General features: G+C 54.8%; 1 protein-coding gene and 3 long non-coding RNA genes across 4 annotated transcripts; 2 read left to right on the forward strand and 2 right to left on the reverse strand.

The window, feature by feature from the left end:
• Positions 1-2,121: 2,121 nt before the first annotated feature.
• Positions 2,122-3,552, reverse strand: LOC134471231 (uncharacterized). The gene is made up of 2 exons (XR_010040531.1): positions 3,233-3,552; positions 2,122-2,324 (listed from the first exon to the last, which is right to left on the reverse strand). It is a non-coding gene; the product is annotated as an uncharacterized LOC134471231 (long non-coding RNA).
• A 236-nt stretch (positions 3,553-3,788) lies between these two features.
• On the forward strand, positions 3,789-7,061 carry LOC134471016 (uncharacterized). The gene is made up of 3 exons (XR_010040333.1): positions 3,789-5,162; positions 6,366-6,736; positions 6,821-7,061. It is a non-coding gene; the product is annotated as an uncharacterized LOC134471016 (long non-coding RNA).
• A 3,058-nt stretch (positions 7,062-10,119) lies between these two features.
• On the forward strand, positions 10,120-20,655 carry Yju2b (YJU2 splicing factor homolog B). The gene is made up of 10 exons (XM_003468152.5): positions 10,120-10,170; positions 12,938-13,072; positions 14,865-14,918; positions 15,176-15,258; positions 17,089-17,144; positions 18,455-18,515; positions 18,857-18,999; positions 19,097-19,269; positions 19,808-19,946; positions 20,037-20,655. Exons 2-10 carry the CDS (start codon positions 13,070-13,072, stop codon positions 20,510-20,512), a joined length of 1,188 nt encoding a protein of 395 aa, XP_003468200.2. The 5' UTR covers positions 10,120-10,170; positions 12,938-13,069; the 3' UTR covers positions 20,513-20,655.
• Positions 19,118-19,810, reverse strand: LOC134471017 (uncharacterized). Its single transcript, XR_010040334.1, has 2 exons — positions 19,431-19,810; positions 19,118-19,305 (listed from the first exon to the last, which is right to left on the reverse strand). It is a non-coding gene; the product is annotated as an uncharacterized LOC134471017 (long non-coding RNA).
• Positions 20,656-21,552: the final 897 nt, after the last annotated feature.

Raw genomic sequence — 21,552 nt, forward strand, 5'->3', positions numbered from 1 at the left:
TGGGAAACCAGCAGCACCTGTGATCCCAGCACTCCGGGAGGCTGAGGCAGGAGAATCGCTGCAAGTTCAAGGCCCCCTCTACCCAGCATAGCAAGACCCGGTCTTAGAGAACACAGACGGAGACAGCCTCGCCCTCTGGCCATGACACTGGCAATGAGCGATTGTCTGGGTACTAATCAGGGGTCCTGTTTTATCACTGAATGCCCAGCTCGTAAGGAGACAAGCAAAGCTGGGCACTGCCAGGGCACGGCGAGGACGCACCCCGCACTCCGGAACCGTGGCTGGCCGACTTCCCCAGTGACCCACACATCCCCGAGGGCTGCATTTCCTGCTGGCCCATGAAAATTTTGTAGCACTGCCTGGAGAAGGTGGTTCTCCAATATCGTGAGCGCGCTGACTGTCCCCCGATTGAATCTTTGTGTTTATTTTCTTGGTTGGTTGTTTCATTTGGGGCTTTTTGTAATTGTTTGTTTTGAGACAAGGTCTCTCGGTGCAGTTCAGGCTGGCCTTGAACTCACAATGATCCTCCTGCCTCAGCCTCCCGAGTGCTGGGATGACAGATGTGCGCCACCACACATAGTAACTTAGTTGTGGCTTTTAAGTGAGTTGATTTTCTGGGGGTCACACACCCGTAATCCCAGCCCTCCAGGGGCCGAGACAGAAAGATCACAGGGTCAAGCTCATGCTATACAATGGAGCAGCGGATGGAGAGCCTGTCTCCAAATAAAAAATAAAGGGGCCGAGGATGGAGCGGGAAGCCCTGGGTTCAAACTCGAGTACTGCAGCAGAAAAAATACCTTAAATGGGCTGATATGTATGATTTTGTTTTGTGACTCAACTCCAAGGGACATATGAATTTCGAGACTTTGCTAACACATACAGGCAAAGGCGCCCCCTGGTGGCAGTGTAGCGAACAGGCGGCGCTGTGGACAGAGTCCTGGAAATGCGGAGGAGGGGTGCTGAGGGTCACAGTGTAGCTGAGCTCCAATTCCTGGCGACCCTCCCGTCTCAGCCTCCCGAGTGCAGGGACGCCAGGTTGCACCACCACACCTGGCAGCTGTCCCGGATGAGGGGGCAGGGAGGGCGGGCAAGGGCATGTGCCAGCCACTGGCCCCTCCACACTTTAAACTTCTCAGCCCTTTGCACGATGAGAGATGGACGCTGGCGGTTCACACCAAACAGCACAGTAGGAGCTCTCTGACACACCCATGCTTCCGGCCTTTCGGGACCTCTTACTTTCAACGCTGAGTAATATTCCACTGTGGGTCCATGCAGCAGTTGGGGGCAGAGGGTGCTAGAGGCCAACCCCCGGGGCTTGCAGGTGCCAGGCCAGGGTTACGCTGCTAAGATGCACCTCAGCCTCACACGGGGTTGAAGGCTTTTCTGCCTGTTTAACTCCATCTCGGGCACTTTTTCCTGGGTGCTTCCCAAATATATAAACGGAGTCTAAATCCTCTTCCTGGGGGATAATAATCCGCCTTACGGAGTTGCCATCACACTAGAGAAAAATGACAGCAGGGAAGGGAAGGACAGGCTGACTGGGGTTGGCTCTTTGGGCTAGGTTGGGTTCGGCTGGGTGTTGTTCAGACAGGATCACCCCATTAGTTCAGGCTGGCTTTGAACTCACGACAATGCTTCTGACTCAGGCTCCCCAGTGCTGGGCTCACAGGCGTGTGCACCATGCCTGGCTCAGAGCTGGCAGTTTTGATTCTAGTTTTCAAGACTGATTAGTTTCCAGTTGGGCCTTATTTTCAGAGAAACAGAGCAGAGAAAAAGCTCCAACCAGACACCCTGTTCCCTCTTCACAACTATACTGTGCCACCCCTAAGAGGTAAAAGATTTTCCATTTTAAATTTCACTAGTTTAGTCATGGTGGTGCATACCTGTCATCCCAGCACTCGGGAGGCTGAGGCAGGAGGATCATTGTAAGCTTGAGGCCAGCCTGGGCTACACAGTGAGCTCAAGGCCAGCCTGAACTACATAGGAGAATTTGCATTATAAAAAAAAAAAAAGCCAAAAAACAAAAACCACCAGTTTAGGCCTAGGCTGTTTTCCATCATCCCCTAATAAAACACCAAACATCCTTTCCCACAGTTATTTGAATAACCGTGCAGAGGAATGTGGCAGCTTGAAGCTAATTTTATTTATAAATAACTGAGGTTGATTGATGTGCTTTCTCTTAAATCATCTCCTACACAAAAATAAAGAAACTGATACACTTATTGCCAAGTGTGTCACAGTAAGTTTCCTCCAGGCTCCTTCGAGAGCAACACTCAGAAGCAGTCCAGTCAGTCCAGAAGCAAAGTCAGTCACTTGGGGGTTTTCTAAAGGAACAGAAAGGTGGTTTCCAAGTCAGAGAGTTGAGCGGTGTGCAGAGAGAGGGAAGCTTTGTGAAGAATTTTATCAGTGTTCAATGTTGTAAGTTTCACCCATAAAGTTAAAAAGAAAAACCAGCAGGGCATGCTGCCGCACATCTGTCATCACAGAACTTAGGAGGCTGAGACAGGAGGGTGACCACAAGTTCAAGGCCAGCCTGGGCCATGTAGTGTGTTCGGCGCCAGCCTAAACTACACAGTAAGACCTTGTCTCAAAAACACAAAATAATACATGGAATTAACAACCTCTTACTTGCAAGAAATTAGATAACGTAGGGGTTTCTTTTGCTGTGCAAAAACCTTGATGTGATTTTTTTTTTTTTTTTTTTTTTTTGAGACAGGGTTTCCCTATGCAGTTTGGGCTGGCCTTGCACTCATTGTGCAGCCAAGGCTGATCTCAAACTTACAACAATCCTCCTGCCTCAGCCTCCCGCGTGCTGGGATGACAGGCATATGCCACCACGCCCGGCTCTTGATGCCAATCTAGACACTGTACCAATATCGTGTGGGAAAGCACCTGGCACACGGAAACCCCATGCCAGCAGGACCAGGCACCCGCTTTGACAGAGGAAGCAGAAGGAGCCCTTGGCGCCCGCAGCTTGCACGACGCCGCCCGTGGGTTTCAGCCTGTTCCCACGTCCCCAGGCGCCCCCCGTGTTCAGGGCACGCGATTCTACCCAATCGTACACGGTGCAGCTGTGCGGAAAGCAGGAAGGAGGACCTGGAACCCGAAATGATTTCCTATCCAATGCGTCTTTTTTCAAACTTCCAGGGGAGATTTTCTATTTAGAGACGTCCTGTGGTGACCCTGCTGGGAAAGAACGCTTTCCTAATGGGATTAGTCACCGCTGACTCACCGCGCCAACTTGCCCGGTCACGATTTTGCCGAAACAAAGATCTGGCTTGGAGACGTCAGATAAATTATAGATGCCCCTAATAAATTATACAGCACCCCAAGGCAGGAGCGTTTTCGGGGTTCTGCTGTTGTTTATCGATGCGTATGTAAATGAACAGGATCAACACTGGGACTTCTTTACAGGGTGAAGAAGCCGCCAGCATCTAATCATAGCCAGATCTTCCTTTCGTGGGAGTCAAAACGTGTTTGAGGATAAAAAGTTTTGCCAGCTCGGGAGGGAACGCAGGAACAACAAAAGCTCAGGGCAGCTCCGGAAGCAGAGGGCTTATTCTGGGCATGAGTGCGGGAGAGTTGCCGTAGGCTTGCCCCGCCCCCTATTGCAGTGACAACCATGCCGGCGTAGAGGCGGGGTCTTGAACGCAGAGACAAGGCTTCCGCGCGCCTTTGCGCATGCGCCGCTTATGGGCGGGGGTGGGGTTTGCGCGTTGAGCCACGCCCGCTTCCCCCCAGGCGCGCGCGCGTTTGCGCATGCGCTTCTGGGCAAGCGTTACCCTGGCGGAAGCGGAAGTCGCTTTGAGTGTCTGAGTTAGCGTCGCAAAGTGTTGGAGCGTTAGGGTTTGAGTTGCTCTAGAGGCACGAAGAGCTTATCTGGATGCCTACTTGAGGCGGAGAACCCGTCAAGGAGACTCTCGAGAAGACCCTTGCCTTCTAAGCCATGGTTTTTCTCACAACCGAGATCGTATTCCCCCAGCCTCGGTTTCCCAGTGTCTAGTTCTCGACCCTTATTCAGAGGTGGCTTTGAGGATTTAAAGATCCTGGAGCGGGGCGGGCCTGGGAGTGAGAGGGATGACAGGGATCCACAGCAGCTTCAGGAGGTGGGTGTTACTGTCTTCATCTCACCAGAAAAGAAGCTGATATCCAGAAACTCAAGCGACTCACCACAGGGGCCGAGCTGGAACCTGGATGAAAGTGGAGGGAATGGGGACTTCCCTAGGTGACCCCATGGGCAAGCCCGGGCCGGTTGAGGCTGGTGCCCCACGTGGGTGTGCGGGATGTAGTTAAACACAGAGGGGGGAAAGGATTGAAGCCAGCAAATCAATTGCATCCACCCAGAACAACGTCCAAGCTGTAAACGCGATGGAGGACACTATTGGATTTAGGAGCCCAGAGTTGCACACTTTAAACTCTGTACCTTTGCGGGCAGGTTCTTCAGCCCATGTGGCATCGTCACCGCATCCCCCCCCCCCCCCCGCGCGCAACTTTCTTTCCATTCTGAGCTGCTATTTTGATTTCTATACTACCGAGCAAGAATTTCTACACTCTCCCCCCTGTGACTCTCTCCCCTCCCCTTCCTCCCTTCCCCTTCCTATCTCCCTCCCCTTCTCTCTCTTCCTAAACAAGGTCTGGCTAAAGTGCCTTTGAGGCTGGCTTTGAACTTGGGATCTGAAAGGCTTTTGGCCCAGGGGGGACACTGTAACCGGAACCAGGAAGCCCCTATTGCCCCCACCCCTAGGAATTTACCTGTGACGACATCTTCCCCACCCCTGGGAATTTACTTATGGCGCGAAACCTAGGACCAATGGGCTACTAGTGCATCACTAAAGCCCTCCTTAGGTTCCACCCCAAACCGGGGCTACTTATATACCACCACGCCAGGAGTCGGCCATAGAGATCCCCAGATGCCAGTGGTGGGGGGTGCTAGTCATCTCTCTCCGTGTTCTCAGAATAAAGGCTGCTTTTTATTTTATACTTCTCATCTTTTGGAAATAATCCTATCATTTGGTGCCGTGAGATTGATTCCTGGGACACAGCCAGTTGAGTCCCCAGCCGATTCACAAACCAGATAACATCCTGGATTGATCCCACGCTTTTTCCTCTCCTGAGACGTCCTTGTCACCAGCCGCCTGCACTCACCGTGGGCCAGATTTCAGGTGAGCACTCCCCGGGGAACTCTTGGCACTGGGCAGCCCCAGTCGACTGTTGCCCCCGTTCTGTTGTCCCCGTTCACAGGACAGCCCAGGGCAGGGTTCTTTCTGGGCAAACCTGTGTCCGAACTCTAAAATCTCTCTCGTTCTTTGGGTTCGGATTGCCCAAAGCAGAGATTTTTGGACTGCCCACACTGAAAGGCCCTCACTTCCCTTATAGCCTCCTGCTTTCACGAGCAAAACTCTTACTGACCCCTCGCTGGGCTCCACTGGTAAATCTCTCAGTGATGACTGGAATATACAAGTTTTTGGAACCTTAGCCACCATGTGGTGCCACAAACGAGTGACGGCTTGTTCTGGACCACAGCTTATTTCTTGCCTGAATCAGTCATGGGAAACACATTTTCTAACTCGCAAAAGATGCCTTTACAATGCCTAATTTCCAATTTACGTACTCTAAAAATTGACCCCTGCAGTCTCAGGAATTTGTATGATTTCTGTCAGGCCAGCGACAAGTTATTAGAACTCCCTTATATTCAGGCCTTTCTTATTCTGAGAACACACCCGTCTCTCATTAAGTCTTGCGCTCCCGCTGAGATACTTTTAGCTAACTCTACCGCGCTGCTGCAAACTTTTCCGTCCTGCCCTCCAGTGTTTTCCTGGCTGCCATCTCCCTATCCCCAAAATGGTTCCTCGCTGTTATCTCCCGCGGTGCAATCCTCTTCCCCTCCGTCTGGAGACCCATAACTCTCCCAGCAGCTCTAATCCCTCTGTGTCCAGCTATCTCCTGATGTGCGATCCTCTCCCGCTCCATCTCCTGGGACCCTTAACTCTCCCAGTGCTGGGAGAGCCTCTGTTAGCGCTTCCTCGCAGTCTCCGACTTCTTATTCTCCTGAAAATTCTCTATCCCCTGCAGCATTCTCACCACCCGCCCACCATACTAGGTCTCCATCGCTATGGCCTTCCAGCAAGCTGCATGACTGTTCCAGCTTGCACCGGGAATGGTCGCCATGTTGCAACCCTCCACCACGTGGCATGGCACCGCCATGTTCCCAGGACCCTCACTGTCAACAGGCGCCCCCTTGTGGCTCCTCTTGTGAACTGCAACAGCCACTCTGTTGCAGTGCACATGATGCTTCATTGTGCTGCCAATAGCAGTCCTCTCACTGCAAGGCATACAGTGAGACGCTATCTGCCTGTGTTTCCTAGGGTGACTGGCAGCAGCTCTGTAGCTGCTCTGCAGACAATTGCTCACGCGCACCTACCGGACGGATGGCTGCCCAATGGTCCTGTGCTCCGGAATCTTCTCCTCAGGCTCTGCTACCACTTCAGGAGCAAACTGGCCCCGAGGGACTTGTTAACATCCATGTGTGGTTTTCCCGTTCTGATCTATCTCAGATTACCCATAAATTAGGTAGCTTTTCTGTTGACCCACAAAATTATATCAGGCAATTTGAATTTATTACTGTTATGATTTACATTTTAAGGATGTTTATGTGATTCTAAATACCACTCTAAGCTCACAAGAGTGAAATCAGCTGTGGCAAGCAGCTCAAGAAGAAGCTGATCACAGACATAAGGTAAACACTGCCGATAATGACCCTGGGCCTATAGCTGTGCCAGAGCAGGACAAGCATACTAACTATAACAAACTTTTACAACAGTTCCAGGAGGCTAATCAAAGCCCAGCTGTGTTCCTAAATCGGCTTTCTAATCCTCGAGCCCCACCAGCAGTTCCAGCTTCCTGCGCTTCGTTGGGCTGCCTCCCAGCCCTTCCCCCATGCGCCCTCAGCCCCTCCCTCCCCCAGTATGCCATAGTCCCTGCTGCCTTACACATTTCTGGGGGCAGTCCCAGCCCGCCCCTGAAGTTTAAAAACAAATAAATGTGTTCAGAATTTGAAAATATTAGATCGGTTTTCATAGATTTATTCATAAGATTGGTAAACCTTTACTACAAAATGTTTCCATTAAGATTTTACTCCAATAACTCAACAGTTTGCAGATAAAAAAAAAAAGATTTTACTCCAAAAGACAAAAGGCAGACTAAAGCCTTTTTGGGCAGATGAAAGTCTTTTTTATTAAATATATAATTCCACACAATACCCTAAAAGCGGTGTGCCATCCAGACAAAGCCTACTCTGATCTCAAATGCCAATATTAAACTCCTACATGCTTACTTAATTCTACTGTAGTCCAAATCCCAAACAAAAAGGCAAAACTTGACCTTCAAACTTTAGAGAGATCTTAATATGGTTTTTCATATTTTTAACACTTGTGACACTTGGAGTTCTGAGGCAGGTAAACCTACACAAGGTGGAGCTGCCTGCCCCCCCCCATGGACCACACTCAAATGCAGCAAAAGACACTGGGCAAAAAAATGTCCCATCCTGGCGATGTTTGAGACCTTACTCCAGGGCTACTGGACTGTCCTAGCTACCAGAGAGTGGGTAAGCCACCGTAACTTCTAGCCCTCACAGGAAACGTTGACACTGCCAGATTCATCGCCAACAGAAAATTGCTGCCGAAGACTGGGGGGGCTCAGGGCCAACAGCCCCCTTTGTGGGTGTCCGTCTCAGAGTCCAAGTCGCACTAAAACTCTCAGGTAAGACATTCTCTATATTTGTGGACATAGAGGCCATATATACAGAGTTTTTCCTGAGTTTTTAGGCTGCTATATTAAGTCTTCAATCTCTATGATGGGGTATTGATGGCCAACCTATGCCATTTTTAAACAGGACCTATTTCATACAGGTCCCAGTCCTAAATATACAGGCTGACATAGACACACTGAGGCCTCAACAGCTTCCACCTGTTATCGCTAGTAAACCTCTCCTCAGTAACATAAGACCACCCCCTTCCTTTCTTATTTACCAATTTCTCAGGTAACCCTAGTCAAGACTGACAGATACATTTTGTCTTCTCACTTTGTTTATACTTTTTCAGGATACATAAAAGTCTTTCTCACAACCAGAGAAACTGCTGATATACTTGCTAAAGTTCTGTTACAGCAAAGCATTCCAAGGAGAGCAATCAAATTTGCTAGACTGCCATTCTGGTTTCTCATCACTCAGGCCCTAGAACTGACCATCCTTTTCCTGCTCATCTCTGCCTTACCAAGGCCTCACGGCCACGACTCACAGGCTGTCATGTTTTGTTATCCACTTTGGTTCCTAATTCCTTACGTTCTATTAATGATCATTTTTACAGCAGGACTCTTAAGCAGTATTGCCTACAGACTCCCAACGTCATGCATTTTTAACTTTTATGCTTTCAGATGGGGGAGTAAGCACCTCTCATAACTTTACTCCTCCTAATCCCACATTTAATTTTCAGAATTCTGCCTTACCGTGCAAATGTTTCTACCCTAACCCATCTGGTAGGTTGAGAGGTAGGTTGCTGGCTGGATGCCAGCAGTGGGGGGTGCTGGTCATCTCCGTGTTCTCAGAATAAAGGCCGCTTTTTGTTTTATACTTCTCATCTTTTGGAAATATTTTTCATCTTTTGGAAATAATCCGATCAGGATCCTCCTGCCTCAGCCTCCCAAGTGCTGCGATTACAGTGTGTGCTACTGCATTGGACTTCTTCACCTCAGCATTACTGGCATGGAGGACTTGAATGTTTTTGTACTGGGACAGTCTCTTGCGCTGTAAGAAGATGCCTAGCGTATCTGATCTCTATTTAGTGGTCACCAGGATGACTCCCTGCCAACACAAGCTGTCACACCCCCAAAGTAGCTGAAAAAATAAAATGTAGGCAGGTTTCCGTGTTGTCCGTGAGTTCTATATTCATGGATTACATCAGCCACAGATGAAAAACACCCACAGTGGGTTTCAGAGAGTCCTAAAGAACAAAACTTGACTTGGCCACACTCCTACTGCAATAGTGACCAGTGATAACGAGGCATCGTGTTCAGTGTCACAGGAAATCTACAACCCACTGAAAGCCTGTGGGGGGAGGTTAGGTTCTATGCTGACAGTTCTGATGGTGTAGATGACAGGGAGATGGCTCAGAGGAGATGCGTCCTCTGAGGTCCTGGAGGAGTTCCCTGCAGACACTAATAGTGACTGCTGTCCTGAATAACCAGAGTCTTAGGGAGGCCCAAAATTGAGTTTCTGTTGACCTCCAGGTGGTGTGAGTGCCTGCTGTAGTTTGCTTTTGTTCATGTTGCTTTATTACTTGGAAATAAACTGAGTCGTCACCTAACAAACCACAGGTTCAGTGGTGCAAGAGAGCCGATGCAATTTATGAATCTGGGCACAGCTTAACTGGCCCTCTGATACGGACAAGTCCAGGCAGAGCGCTACCCTCCCAATAATTCAAAGCCTGTCAGGAGGCTGAGACAGGAGAATCCTAAACTCTCCAGTGGTAGTAAATTCATTCCATGCGTGCCACAGTGGGCTCTTATCGTTGAAAGCTATAAAAGTTTCGACTCCACCTCAAAAACTAAGTAGATAAAAAGGGCGGGGGGGTGTGGCTCACTGGCGAAGCACTGGCCTAGCGGGCGCCAGGCCCAGGGTTGGATCCACAGCTCTGAAAAAGGCTGGGTGAGTAGAATTTGGGCTACTGTGTTCCCATCTGAGACTACTGGGAAAAGATTTCAAGGGTTGATCGTCCCACTTCGATGCCAGTTCCAGTAAGAATCCCACCACGGTGACCAAGGCATTCCTGTGGCCTGGAGAAAAAAAAAAACCCTGACCGGTTGCCTTCACACCTGTCTCCACTTAACCCAAGCTCCTTGGGATTTAAGGAAGTAAAACCGCACTCTTGGGTGGGCGGGTCAGGAAGCGGTCTTCGGATTGGCTTTCGCTTGGTGGGCGGGGAGCAAGGGTGCTACAGTGATGTAAGCACGGCGGGGGGCGAGGCAAACCTGGATTGGCTTATTCTCGCGTTATGTTCGCCGTTGGGCCAATCAGCGCGGCGCTGCTGCCTCGCGGGAGGCGGGCGCTGCGCAAACTTGCCCGCCCCCGGGCGCACTTCCGGGCACAGTGGCGACGTGACGTCAGGCGGAGGGCAAGTAAGTGCGGCGGCCCGGCGGGCGACGCGGTTCCTCAGCCTGGAAGCGGCCCGAGTCCCCGCTGCGACCCTTAACCGAGGTCCCCCGGTCCCCTCCCAGCTCCAGTCCCCGTCACGCCCGAAGGGCTCCTGTTCCCTCTAGAAAGCGAAACCCCAGGCCCCTTCCCCGCTGATGGTGGCGAAGACGGTGTGCTGGTGCTTGAGGGCCGGCGGGCGTGAGAAGTCGCCGGGAGCTGCCGGCGTCGGGGCCGCAGGGTGGCGTTAGCAGATCGGTGCTTCCACCAACCCCTGCTTCCCAGGCGAGCAAACCTAGGCTCGGAGAGAGTTAGTGGTGCTTCCTGAGGCGGGCAGCTGGGCAGCTGCAGATCTCAGAGCCTAGCTAGAGCCAGCAGCGGACGCAGGCAGCGGCTGCAGCCTGGCCGCACAGATCAGAGCTCCGTGCTGCAGGCTGTAGAGTGACAACCGTCTTAAGACTCTCTGCCTTGTCTCTCACACGCGCACACACACACCATCACACGGCTCTTGTGAGCTGGCTGTCCTCTATGCAAGGATTTTGTTCGGTGACAGCAACCCAGGGAAGTCAGCTATGTCCCTATATCCACTGTTCCCCAGTAAGAATGCAGTGCAGGGGGACCGAGGCCTCCGCCTGGGGAGCTGTGACCCCAAAGCCTGGCATGTAAATTATTTTGTTGGCTAAGATTTTTAGAGTGGCATGGACCTTGGGTAGCTCCCACCCAAGAGCAAGACAGGGCCAGGTCGGTGGTGGGACAGTTTCCTCTAGGACTTGCACCACTACTGCCCCCTATTCCACAAGGATTTCTGAGGCATCTCTGATGCCACCCACGTCCCCGAGCCGCCCATGGCTTCCATCCTTACCTGCAGATGATAGTAACTGAATAGGTGCTACACTGGCAGTGTCAGACTGAATATTCGCGGTGCCTGGCCCTCTGAAGTCAGTGCACAAGCAAATAGGTGGATAGGCTGCTAGTATTACAGCCCAGGTTTCCTAAGCATTGCCCGGAAACGAGGTCTGCAGGCCAAAACAGAGAATGTTGTACAGTGCCCAAGCTGAGAATGGTTTTAAATTTCTAATGGTTGTGGGGGAATAAAGGAGAATGTTGTCTGTGTCTGGCAATAGGCACCACTGAGTTGCTGAAAAGTTTTTCTGGGTCAAAAGGCCAGAAATATTTACTGCCTGGCCTTGGACAGAGAAGACTGGCCACTGTTCGCTTGGTCCCTGTTGTTCAGTTGAGTGTCTTTGCTTATTGTACGCTAAAACTTGCTTTTATTTGACCTAAAAGTCTTCTCTCTGTTTTTTTGTTTTGTTTTGTTTTTTTTTAAGTTTGAAACAAGGTCTCAGTTGCCAAGACTGGGCTCTAACTTGCAACCCTCCTGCCTCAGCTTCCTGAGTCCCAGGGTTACAAGAACATGCCACATATCTGACTCTATTACCCAGTTAGATGCGTCAGGAACTAGGCGCTGTGTTGGATTTGGAGAATGCAGCACGGATAACCTGCCCAGAAAGCCAGCCTGTGTGCCAATAAATAGAAACAGGGTGATGTGTGCCGGTCGTGGTGGCAAATACCTGTAATCCCAGCACTCGGGAGGCTGAGGCAGGAAGGTAGTTGTGAGTTTGAGACCAGCCTGGGCTACAAAGTGAGTTCAACAGCAGCCCAAACTGCATAACGAGACCCTGTCCCCAAAAAGAAAAAAGAAACAGGGTGGTGGGACAAGAACACTCAGGAGAAGCCACTTAATTTTTTCTCCTTGCTGTGCAGGTGTCGAACCCAAGCCCTTCCCACACTGGGCAAGCGCTCTGTTGTTGAGCAGCACCTCTGGCTCAAGGGTGTTAGTTTGGGTGCTGGAGGTGGCTTTGACTACCAGCAGGCAGCTGAGGGGAGCGCAGTCAGGATAGAGGGGACCAGAAGGCAGACGAGCAGCAGGTGTAGGCCAGCTGCCTTTGGCCCCTGGGGACAGCCCAGGGGACTGCACAGCTGGGAGAGGAGGGGGGCCCCCTCTAGAGGCAGGCAGTGGTCACATGGACTTGATTTTAAAGGAGATGTAATTAGCCAGGTCCAGTGGGTCCCAGGGGAAAAAAATCACAAAGAACACTATTTTGCACAAGATAGTAACTTTGTGAAATTCCAAGTTTCCATGCCCACAGCATCAGCCTGTGCTTTTTCGGGTGCTAGAGACGGAGCCCTGAGCCTCACACATGCTCAGCGTGGCTCTGGGCCACCGTTTTTTACTTTATTCGTTCTACAAAAAGAAAAAGAAGGCTGAGTTGGACATGGTGGTGCATGCCTGTCATCCCTGCACTGGGGAGGCTGAGGCAGGAGGATTGCTGCGAGTTTGAGACCAGCCTGGGCTACAAAGTGAGGCCAAGGCCAGCCTGAACTGTGTAGTGAGACCCTGTCTCAAAAAAAGAGTAAAAAAAGAAACAAAAAGAAGAGGACGGTGGGAGCCAGGGGCTTAGCTCAATGGCACAAACGCCGGCCTGGCAAGCACAAGGTCATGTGTTTGATCCCCGGTAAAAAAATAAAAAATAAAAAAAAACATTGTTGCTGAAGGGACTTAAGAAGTGAGCGTTGCCCCTGTGGCCACCTGGGTTGACCAGGTGGAGGGGACGGGGTACAGCTCGGGGACCAGCCTGCAGGGTCTAAGAGGCAGATGATGGGTGCTAGCCAGGGTTGCCCAGGTTGGGGCAGGGAGAGATGAAGGGTGTCAAATGGACAGGACTGACCAGTGTCCTCTCTGCCTCTCCCCAGGTGAGCTCCGCTCTTTGGACCCTTCAGGAGGCTCCCCTGAGCCAGCACCGCCCAGCGCTCGCAGCCCCAGGCCCCTTTCCAGACCCTGGAGGGCTCCCACCCTGAGGGCAGGGACCCGTAACAGCTCCCAGGATGGTGAGTAGCAGCCTCCCACTCCCTGGGTTTTGTCCCCCCAAAGTCACACCTGTCCTCTTCCCAAGCTCAGAAGTAGATTCTAAGCAGACCTTAAATTCTTTCTGGGGTGCTTTGTCCTTGGGACCCCCAGGGAGAGGACCGGGAGTACCCTCCCTCCCACTGAGCTACACCCCAGCCCTGGTTGGTTTTATTCCTCACTCCTCTGATTCAGGGCCTGGATAAGTCACTGGGGCAGGAACCAAATTTGCCACCTTTCTGCCTCCTGGGAACAAACGTCAGGCACACACCACCCGGCCTGCCCGTGAAGGGGTCTGAGCCTTTGCGTGGCACCAGAATTCTCACCTGGAGTTTTGCTTTGCTTTGCTTTGTTTTTTCTCAGTACAGGGGTTGAACCCAGCGGTACTCCGGCGCTGCGCCACGTCCCCAGCGTGGGGACAGTGTCTGGTGACACTACGTGGACTGGGGTTGAACTTGCAGCCTTCCTGCTTCAGCCTCCCCAGTAGCTGCAGTTACAGCGGTGTGCAGTGCCTTGCCCATCTACCTAGAGATTTTTTTCTCTTTGTTTTATTTGTTTACTGGTTTCTGGCACCAAGGATCAAACTTACCACCTCACGCTGAAAATCAAACAGTAGGCTGACTGCACCCCCAGCCCTGGGCTGTGAGTGCCAGCCCTGGAGCTTCTGACTGGCCCAGGCCACAGGCCGCCGTGACCATCGGCTCCTCTGTGCTGGGCTCTGGGCCCCGGAGACCCCAGGCTGGCTGCTGGGCCCTGGTGGGGCCTTGAGTCACTTCACTGGGCAGTGCCGGCACTTGGACTCACAGCCTTTGCACTGAACTCCATTCCCCAGCCATTGTTTTGATTGTTTTATTGTTGCTTTTTCAGACAGCATCTCCATATACAGTGCAGGCTATGTAGGCTGTGTGCAGTGCAGGCTTGAACCTGCTATGCGTCCCATGCTAGCTTTAAGTTCCTGTCCATTCTCCTGCCTCAGCCTCCTAAGTGTTGCCATTACAGGCTTGTACCACACATGGCCCAGCTTTATTTTTATTTTGGGACAGGGTCTCACTAAGTCACTGAATCGCCCAGACTGGGCTCAAACTTGCAGTCCTCCTGCCTCAGCCTCTCGTGGCACCATGGGGGTAGCCGGTCCCCTTTGTGGTCCAGGGCGGCCGCTCTCTTCGCTGCGCCCAGCATCCTGAGAGACTGTGGGTAGATGGCAGAATTCAAAGAGCGGCAGCTACTGAAGCTCCCACTCGCCTGTCATGAGGTTGAAATCTTAGGTCAGGGAGCTGGGGCTGCAGCACAGTGAGGAGCGTTTGCCTGCTACCTTCCCCTACACCAAAAATAAAAATAAAAAAAGTCCCAGTTCTCAGCAGACTGACGCAGGAGGATCTCTGAGTTCACAGCCAGCCTGGGCCACAGAGCAAGACTCTGTCTCAAACAAAAAGTCAGAGGCCACCTGTGGTCCCCCAGAAAGTATGCAGGGCACTCTGGTAAGAATCTGTTCCCAGGGGCTGGGGGTTTAGCTCAGTGGCATAAGCACCTGCCTGGCAAGCAGGTGGTCGTGAGTTTGATCCCTGGTACCGATAAAAATGAAAAAGACAAAAAAAAAAAAAAAAAGAATCTGACCCCAGAGCCGGGCGTGGTGGCTCATGCCTATAATCCCAGCACACGGAGGCTGAGGTGGGAGGATGGTGGTTTGTGCAGGCAACCACGCCCTCACCCCAGCCCCCGCTTCTGTCCAGTGGGGCTGCTGGCAGGCGCCCTCCTCATCACGTCTCCTCTTCCCAGGGTGAAAGAAAAGGAGTCAACAAGTACTACCCTCCAGACTTCAACCCCGCAAAGGTAGGTTTCACGGCACGGTGTCACCGGAGGGACTGGGAACCAACTCAGATTCCAGTTGCCCTGGGTTTGAGGCGCCAGCCCCGCCCCCATCCCCAGATTCCAAAGGAGGCCACATGCTTCCTCAAGCCTTCCCTGACCTTGGCATTGCCAGACCTAACTGGGAGGCCCCTCACCCCCAGAGGCTCTGGTCCAAAGTCCGGGGTGGGCAGAAAGCCTGCGGCCCCAGGTGGTACTGATTGCCTCCCCCTCGCCCACAGCATGGCTCTCTCAACCGCTACCACAATAGCCACCCACTCCGGGAGCGGGCCCGGAAGCTGTCGCAAGGCATCCTCATCATCCGGTAAGGCCCTGGCACCCCCCACTGGCCCTGTGCTGTGAGGTCTGGATTCCACAGAGCTAACAGTCATTGTATCAGTCAGCTACTGCTGTGTAACGAAACAAATCAAAAAAAAGTCATTTGTCACCACTGACAGGACTGGAGGCTACTGCCGAGCTTGGAGGGCCAGGCCCCATCTTTGGGAGTAACTGGCCAAAGACCATATGGTCCAGCAGGGCATTGAGGCAGAGATGCTGTGTCTCAGCCTCTGGCTGTCCTGAGCTCGCAACTGCAGGCCGAGACCCAGAGCTGGTCACTATGCCTTCCTCCTGGCTCATCAGTGGGCAAAGCAGATCACAGTTCAGAGTGGGACCTGATGCTGCCTCTCTGTAGGTGAATCACAGCAGTGCAGCACAGAGGTCACAGACATGAGGTGGGAACAGACAGGGACAGACAGACAGGCGAGCACAGTGACACATGTAGTCCATGCTCCTTGGAGGCCGAGGCAGGAGGGTCCCTCAAGCCCAGGTATTCCAGGCAGTGTGGGCAGCACAGCAGCCCTTTCCCAAAACAAACCCCAGGCCGGGGTGGCCAGTGGCCCTTTGGCTGTCCTCACCTTATCTTTGCGGCCAGCACTGCGGCAGGTGACTGGCTGCAGGAAGTAAACGCCACTGCATCTCCCCGAGCCAGCCCTTGTTCCTCCTTCCTCCCCGTGTCTTGCTTCCCCTGGGGACCCCAGGCCCAGGCCCCTGGTCAGTGCTGAGCCGAGCAGAGGACATAGTCCCAGAGTCACTGAGAGACATCCCCTGAGGAGGAAGCAAGGTCTGGGGTCCCAGCTGGGTGTGGTGGTATCCATCTGTGATCCCAGCACCTGGGAGGCTGAGGCAGGAGGATCGATGCTCATGGAGACCCTGCCTCAAAACAGCAGTCAAAAGGATGGCTGCACCCAAGAGTGACCTTGGGAACCACTGCTGGTGTCACAGCCCTCTTACCCTCGGTCGTTTTTTAAGTGAGTTTTTTTGGCCTCCTTGGGGTCGCACCTGTCATCTTCACCCTGATCCCCAGTCCAGTCCTCTTTCTGTTTTCATTTTTGAGTCAGGGTCTCGCTAAGTTGCCCACACCACACTTGGCCTTGCAACGCTCCTGCCTCAGCCTCCAGCGTGTGGGGATGACTGGCCGAGACACCATGCCCAGCCCACCCTGTCCTCTTGGTCACGTGACCAAGTCTACTTCTCAGGACGGAGCGGATCATCGGGTCACTATGTGGCCACTCCAGGACAGGGCAGCAGCTTTGCCAAAGGCTCAGTAACACTGTGCTTGGCAGCAGCCTCCCAAGTGTCCAGGAGCCGGGTGTGGTGTTGTCTGTCCCCGCTGGGGAGGCTGAGGGAGGGGATCACAAGTTCTAGGCCAGTCTGAGCAACTTAGCAAGACCCAGTCTCAGAGTCTTGGGGGGCCGTGGTGTAGTTCGGGGCGAGCGCTGGCCCAGCAGCCACTTGTGAAGATCTAGGTTCCATCCCCAGCACTGCAAACTGTGGATCAGCACGTCTCCCTGACCGGGAGGAGCCCCTCAAAGCACCTGGGCCCTGGTCAGGCCCGGCCCGGCATGTGACAGGCATGGCATCCACTCCTTACCCGCTCCACGCCCGGCGGAGATCAGTCACAGCCAGAAATGGCCCGGGGCTCGGTGCCAGTAGGGTACTGTCTGTCTGGGCACAGTGGCCACCTCTGGGCACAGTCCTGGCTCGCTGAGAGGCTGAGGCAGGAGGGTCCCTTGGGCCCAGGAGCTGAGGGCCGAGCAACATCACAAGACTCCATCTGGAAAAGGAGCGAACCACAGGCCCTGTCGTCCCGCAGGTTCGAGATGCCGTATAACATCTGGTGCGATGGCTGCAAGAACCACATTGGCATGGGTGAGCGCCCCCACACCCTGCAGGGCCTGAGGTGCTGGGCGCAGGGGAGTCAGTCCCCTTCCCCAGGCTCCTGATGAGGGGCAGGCACCCACGATGCAGAGCGATCAGGAAGCCACCCTAGCTGGGGGAGCCTCAGCATGCCACGGAGCCTGTCTGTGCCTCAGTTTACCTCGCCATGAAATTGAGGTGATGCAGGGGCCCGGCTGTGTGGTGTGTGAGGCGCAATTTGCTCACCTGACTCACAGGGCCCAGGGAACCGGGTTTATGGTAAGGTACATTCTGGGGGTACAGGGGGTGCAGCTCCTGGGTCTCAGCGCTACAAAAAACACCTGGCAGAGGGCACAGTGAACAGACCTCACACCCACGCCCGCCCCAGGTGCTGCCCCCAGAGCCTCCATGTGCAGCCTCCAGAAGTCCCTGCACCGTCCTTCGGCCTCTGGGGATAGCACTGCAGAGGAGGGGACGCAGGGCAGCAGGGCCAGGGCTCAGCTCCCTCTGCGAGCAGTGTCCTCCAGGCCGGGCCTTGGGGCTGAGGAGGTCACAGGGTCTCCAGGCCCAGCTGCAGGGCAGAGGAGGCAGAGGAGATGGGCCACAGCGCCCGAGCCCGGAACCAAGACATGAGCCCAGACTTCAGCTCCGAAAGTTCAGGCCACCTCCCAGAAAAGGAAAACTGAGGCAGGTCATGACATCCATCAAGCAGCCATGCCATTTTTCTAGTGGAAGTTGTTATCACTGCAGGTCAGGAGTCAGGATGACTCCACCAGGGCCAAGACTGTGTACACTCAGTGGGCCCAGCATGGGGGGCAGGAGGCGCAGGATGGGCTTGGAGGCCCCCCTGCACCAAAAGTAAACAAAGAAAACTAACATCTCTAAAGAAGCAGCAAAGGTCACAGCTCCCCACCAGTCACCCCAAGACTCTCACTGTTCAGTTCAGGCTGGCCTCGAACTCACAGAGATCCTCCTGCCTCAGCCTCCCAAGTCCACCATGCCAGCTCAAAGCCAGGCCTTGCTAACACGCTGCCAGGTGTCCATCTCAGCTGCAGTGTTTCCAGGAGCATGAGCCACAGGCATCCCAGTCACTCTCCTCCACTAAACAGAAACTGAGGCCCAGAGGGTCAAGGCTGCATGGCTGTAGGCAGTAGAGCCAGGATTCAAGTCCAGACCTCTGGCATAAGCCACCGCTATGTCCTGCCACTCGAGAACCCGGTACCTGCGGGAGATGCAGGCCCATGGGCAGAGCTGTGTGACCTGACCCAGAGGGAAGATGCTGGCCCAGCTAGGTCTGAGCCGCCTCCTTTCCTACCCCGCAGGCGTTCGTTACAACGCAGAAAAGAAGAAAGTGGGTAACTATTACACCACCCCCATCTACAGGTAAGGGGCGCAGGACCAGTGCAGAGGGAACTGGGGGGAGGGGGGACTGCTGCCCGCTCCTCAGGTCATTCTGCTGTCGGTCAGGCGACGTCCCTCCCCCAGAACCTTCCATGGCTCCCACGCGCCTCTCCCTCCACTGTCCTCATCCCCGGCTGTGTCACCCCTGTGCCCTGAACCGCCAGCCCCGCCGAGGGCAGCTGGCACCAAGCAGCCTGGCTGGGACTGACCCGGTCCACGCCACGCATGAGTGGCTTCGTGTTTCGCGGGCCCGTGTGCCCCAGGTGCGGGGCAGGCCCAGGGCAGAGTGCCCACACCTGCGGCCACCGCGCTTGGCCCCGCAGGTTCCGGATGAAATGCCACCTGTGCGTCAACTACATCGAGATGCAGACGGACCCCGCCAACTGCGACTACGTGATTGTGAGCGGGGCTCAACGCAAGGAGGAGCGCTGGGACATGGAGAGCAACGAGCAGGTGCTGCCCACAGGTGAGGCCCGGCCCTGCCCTGCCCTGCCCTGCCCTGCCCCGCGCATCTTCAGGTGCCCGGGACCCCGCAGCCACCCTGGCGCTTGTGTCTGTTGCAGAACATGAGACGAAGCAGAAACTGGAGACCGACGCCATGTTCCGCCTGGAGCACGGTGAGGCCGACCGCGGGACGCTGCAGCGGGCGCTGCCCACGCTCAGCCACCTGCAGGAGGCGCAGAACGTCTGGAAGGATGACTTCGCGCTCAACAGCCTGCTGCGCAGGCGCTTCCGGGTGAGGGGGCGGGGCGGCCGGGGCCCCAGGCATTCCCTGTGGCAGAAAAAAAAAAAAAAAAAAATACTTGAAACCTGCCGGCGCCCACTACCTCCCACTGTGAGCAAACACCCTTCACCTTCTGTGCCTTGGTTTCCCCCTCCGCCATGTGGGGATCGTACCTTCAGTCCATTGCACTGTAGTCACAAAAATACCATAGTGCTCCAGCTTCCAGGCTGCAGAGGCAGGAGGATCTCTTGATTCTGAGAGTTCAAGGTGAGGCCAGGGACCTAGCGAGAGTGGTCTCAGGGGAAGAAGTGACTCGGCCTTGAATGTACAGTGCACTAAAGAAGCAGAAGCAGGAAGCATGGGCCGCTGAGTCAGGACGCCCTTCCCGTGGCGTCCCTGCCAGGACAAGGCGCCTTTCGCAGTTGGGCCGGCCAGTCTCGGCAATGGGGAGATGGCCAGCAACCTCCGTGACTTGTCAGAGTGGCTGGGGGGGCGGTGGGGTGGTGAGCGTCCCCGACTGTCGGGGGTCTCACAGGCTCGCCCGGCACAGGAGAAGAAGAAGGCGGTGCAGGAGAAGGAGGAGAGGGACCAGGCACTGCAGGCCAAGGCCAGCCTAGCCATCCCACTGGTGCCTGAGACGGAGGAGGACCGCAGGCTGGCCGCGCTGCTCAAGTTCCACACGCTTGACTGTAAGTGGTCGGGGTTCCCGGGGGTGCACCTCAGCCCCACGTGTGCCGGACCCTGCCCCTCCGGTCTTCCTGACCTGCTCTCTTCCCCAGCCTACGAGGACAAGCAGAGGCTCAAGCGCTCCGAGATCAGCAGCCGCTCCTGGTTCCCCGCCACCCCAGGCTCCAGCGCCAGCAACAGCAGCAGCAAGACCAGCAGCGTGCTAAGGAGGCTGGCACAGGGCCGCAGGGCCGGGGCCCCTGCCTGCACTCCCATCACCGTGGGCAACCTGGGCATCGTACGGCGGCGGCGGTCTCAGGATGCTCCAGGGAGCCCCCCACGTACCGCTGATGCCCCCACACCCCAAGACCCACCGCAGGAGAACCCCCAGAAGGGACCTGCATCCCCCAAGGACTGCCCCAGGGGCGCAGCTGGGAGCCCCAAGACCAGCATGCCTTGTGAACAGGAGGGTGGCAGCGGGGACCGGCCCGGGCCCCCGGCAGGCTCCTCCCAGAATGCAGATGCCTTGCACCCCGGCTGCTCCTCCTCGCTGGTGGCGGACTACTCGGACTCAGAGAGCAGCGAGTGAGGGGCCTCTGGGCCACAGGCCCCCCCTCGACCCTCCCTGCACCTCACTTTCCAAGCCTCGCAGTTATTTATTCGGTCCGGCCGGGCGCCTGTGCCTTGTAGGACCCCAATACCCCAACAATAAAGCTCTGTTCTTTGCCCTGCCTTGGATCACAGTCGGGGCCCCTGGACTGCAGCTGGGATGCAGGGGACTGGGAAGGGGGAGGTCCGGAGTTGACTGCTGGGAGGGGCCAGAGCAGGACGCAGAGTCCAAGCTCCGGGAGCCCAGCTCAGCTCAGCATTGGACAGGGTGTCACAAACAGCACTGGGTCCCTGCCGGCTCCAGCCCTGGGGGTGCTGCAGGAAAGACATTGCGCTTTTTAGGGGTCAAAGAATCTGCCTGCAGCTGCCTTCCTGAAAGCAGTAGCCTGCCCTGCCGGCTCTCACTTTGGGGAGAGACGGACTTTGAGGAAGCATTGGACCTGATTCGTCCAATTAGTGTGGTGGCATGGGCCAGTACTTAAGTATGCTGGGAGGCTGAGACAGGAGGATGCAAGGTGAAGCCCAACCTAGAGACTCTCAAAACAGCTAGGGCTACAGCTCGGTGCAAAGGCTCGGAGTCCATCCACAGGACCAGGGTCGGAGCTCCCCAACCAGTGTCTTGGCTGTAGTGAGATCACCAGGATTATTGGGGGGTGCAAGTCATTTTATTGGGCTTGGAGGCAGCTGCAATAAAGATGCTTTGACAGGACTTCCGACCTCCTTGGCAGGGCTGGATGTCCCCGTTTCCGCCGTCAACCAAAGCCCACCCGGGTCACTGCTCTAGCTGGAGACCTCGGATGCCTTCCTCGCTGCCCTGAGGTTGGGGGTCAAGGTGTGGCCCCACACACACAGATTAAATACAGGGACTGGCACCCGGGAGGGGCCCCACGGAGGCTACCACTGCAGTTCTGAGGGCCAGAGGAAGCCACGGTAGGGCTAGGCTTGGCGTAGGTCAGCCGCGTGGAGCGCTCTGGGAACTTCAAGACTAGACGCACTGATTCGCGTACAAGGAGCTCTCTG

This window comes from Cavia porcellus, unplaced genomic scaffold (assembly GCF_034190915.1).
Source record: "Cavia porcellus strain 051 isolate PalLab524CR breed Dunkin Hartley unplaced genomic scaffold, mCavPor4.1 scaffold_17, whole genome shotgun sequence".
Lineage (NCBI taxonomy): Eukaryota > Metazoa > Chordata > Mammalia > Rodentia > Caviidae > Cavia > Cavia porcellus.

Excerpts from the sequence above, each read along its gene's own strand:
- Yju2b (XM_003468152.5), top strand. Across the intron at positions 14,919-15,175 it reads CAGACTTCAACCCCGCAAAG|CATGGCTCTCTCAACCGCTA; the intron begins GTAGGTTTCACG and ends CCTCGCCCACAG. Across the intron at positions 17,145-18,454 it reads CAAGAACCACATTGGCATGG|GCGTTCGTTACAACGCAGAA; the intron begins GTGAGCGCCCCC and ends CCTACCCCGCAG.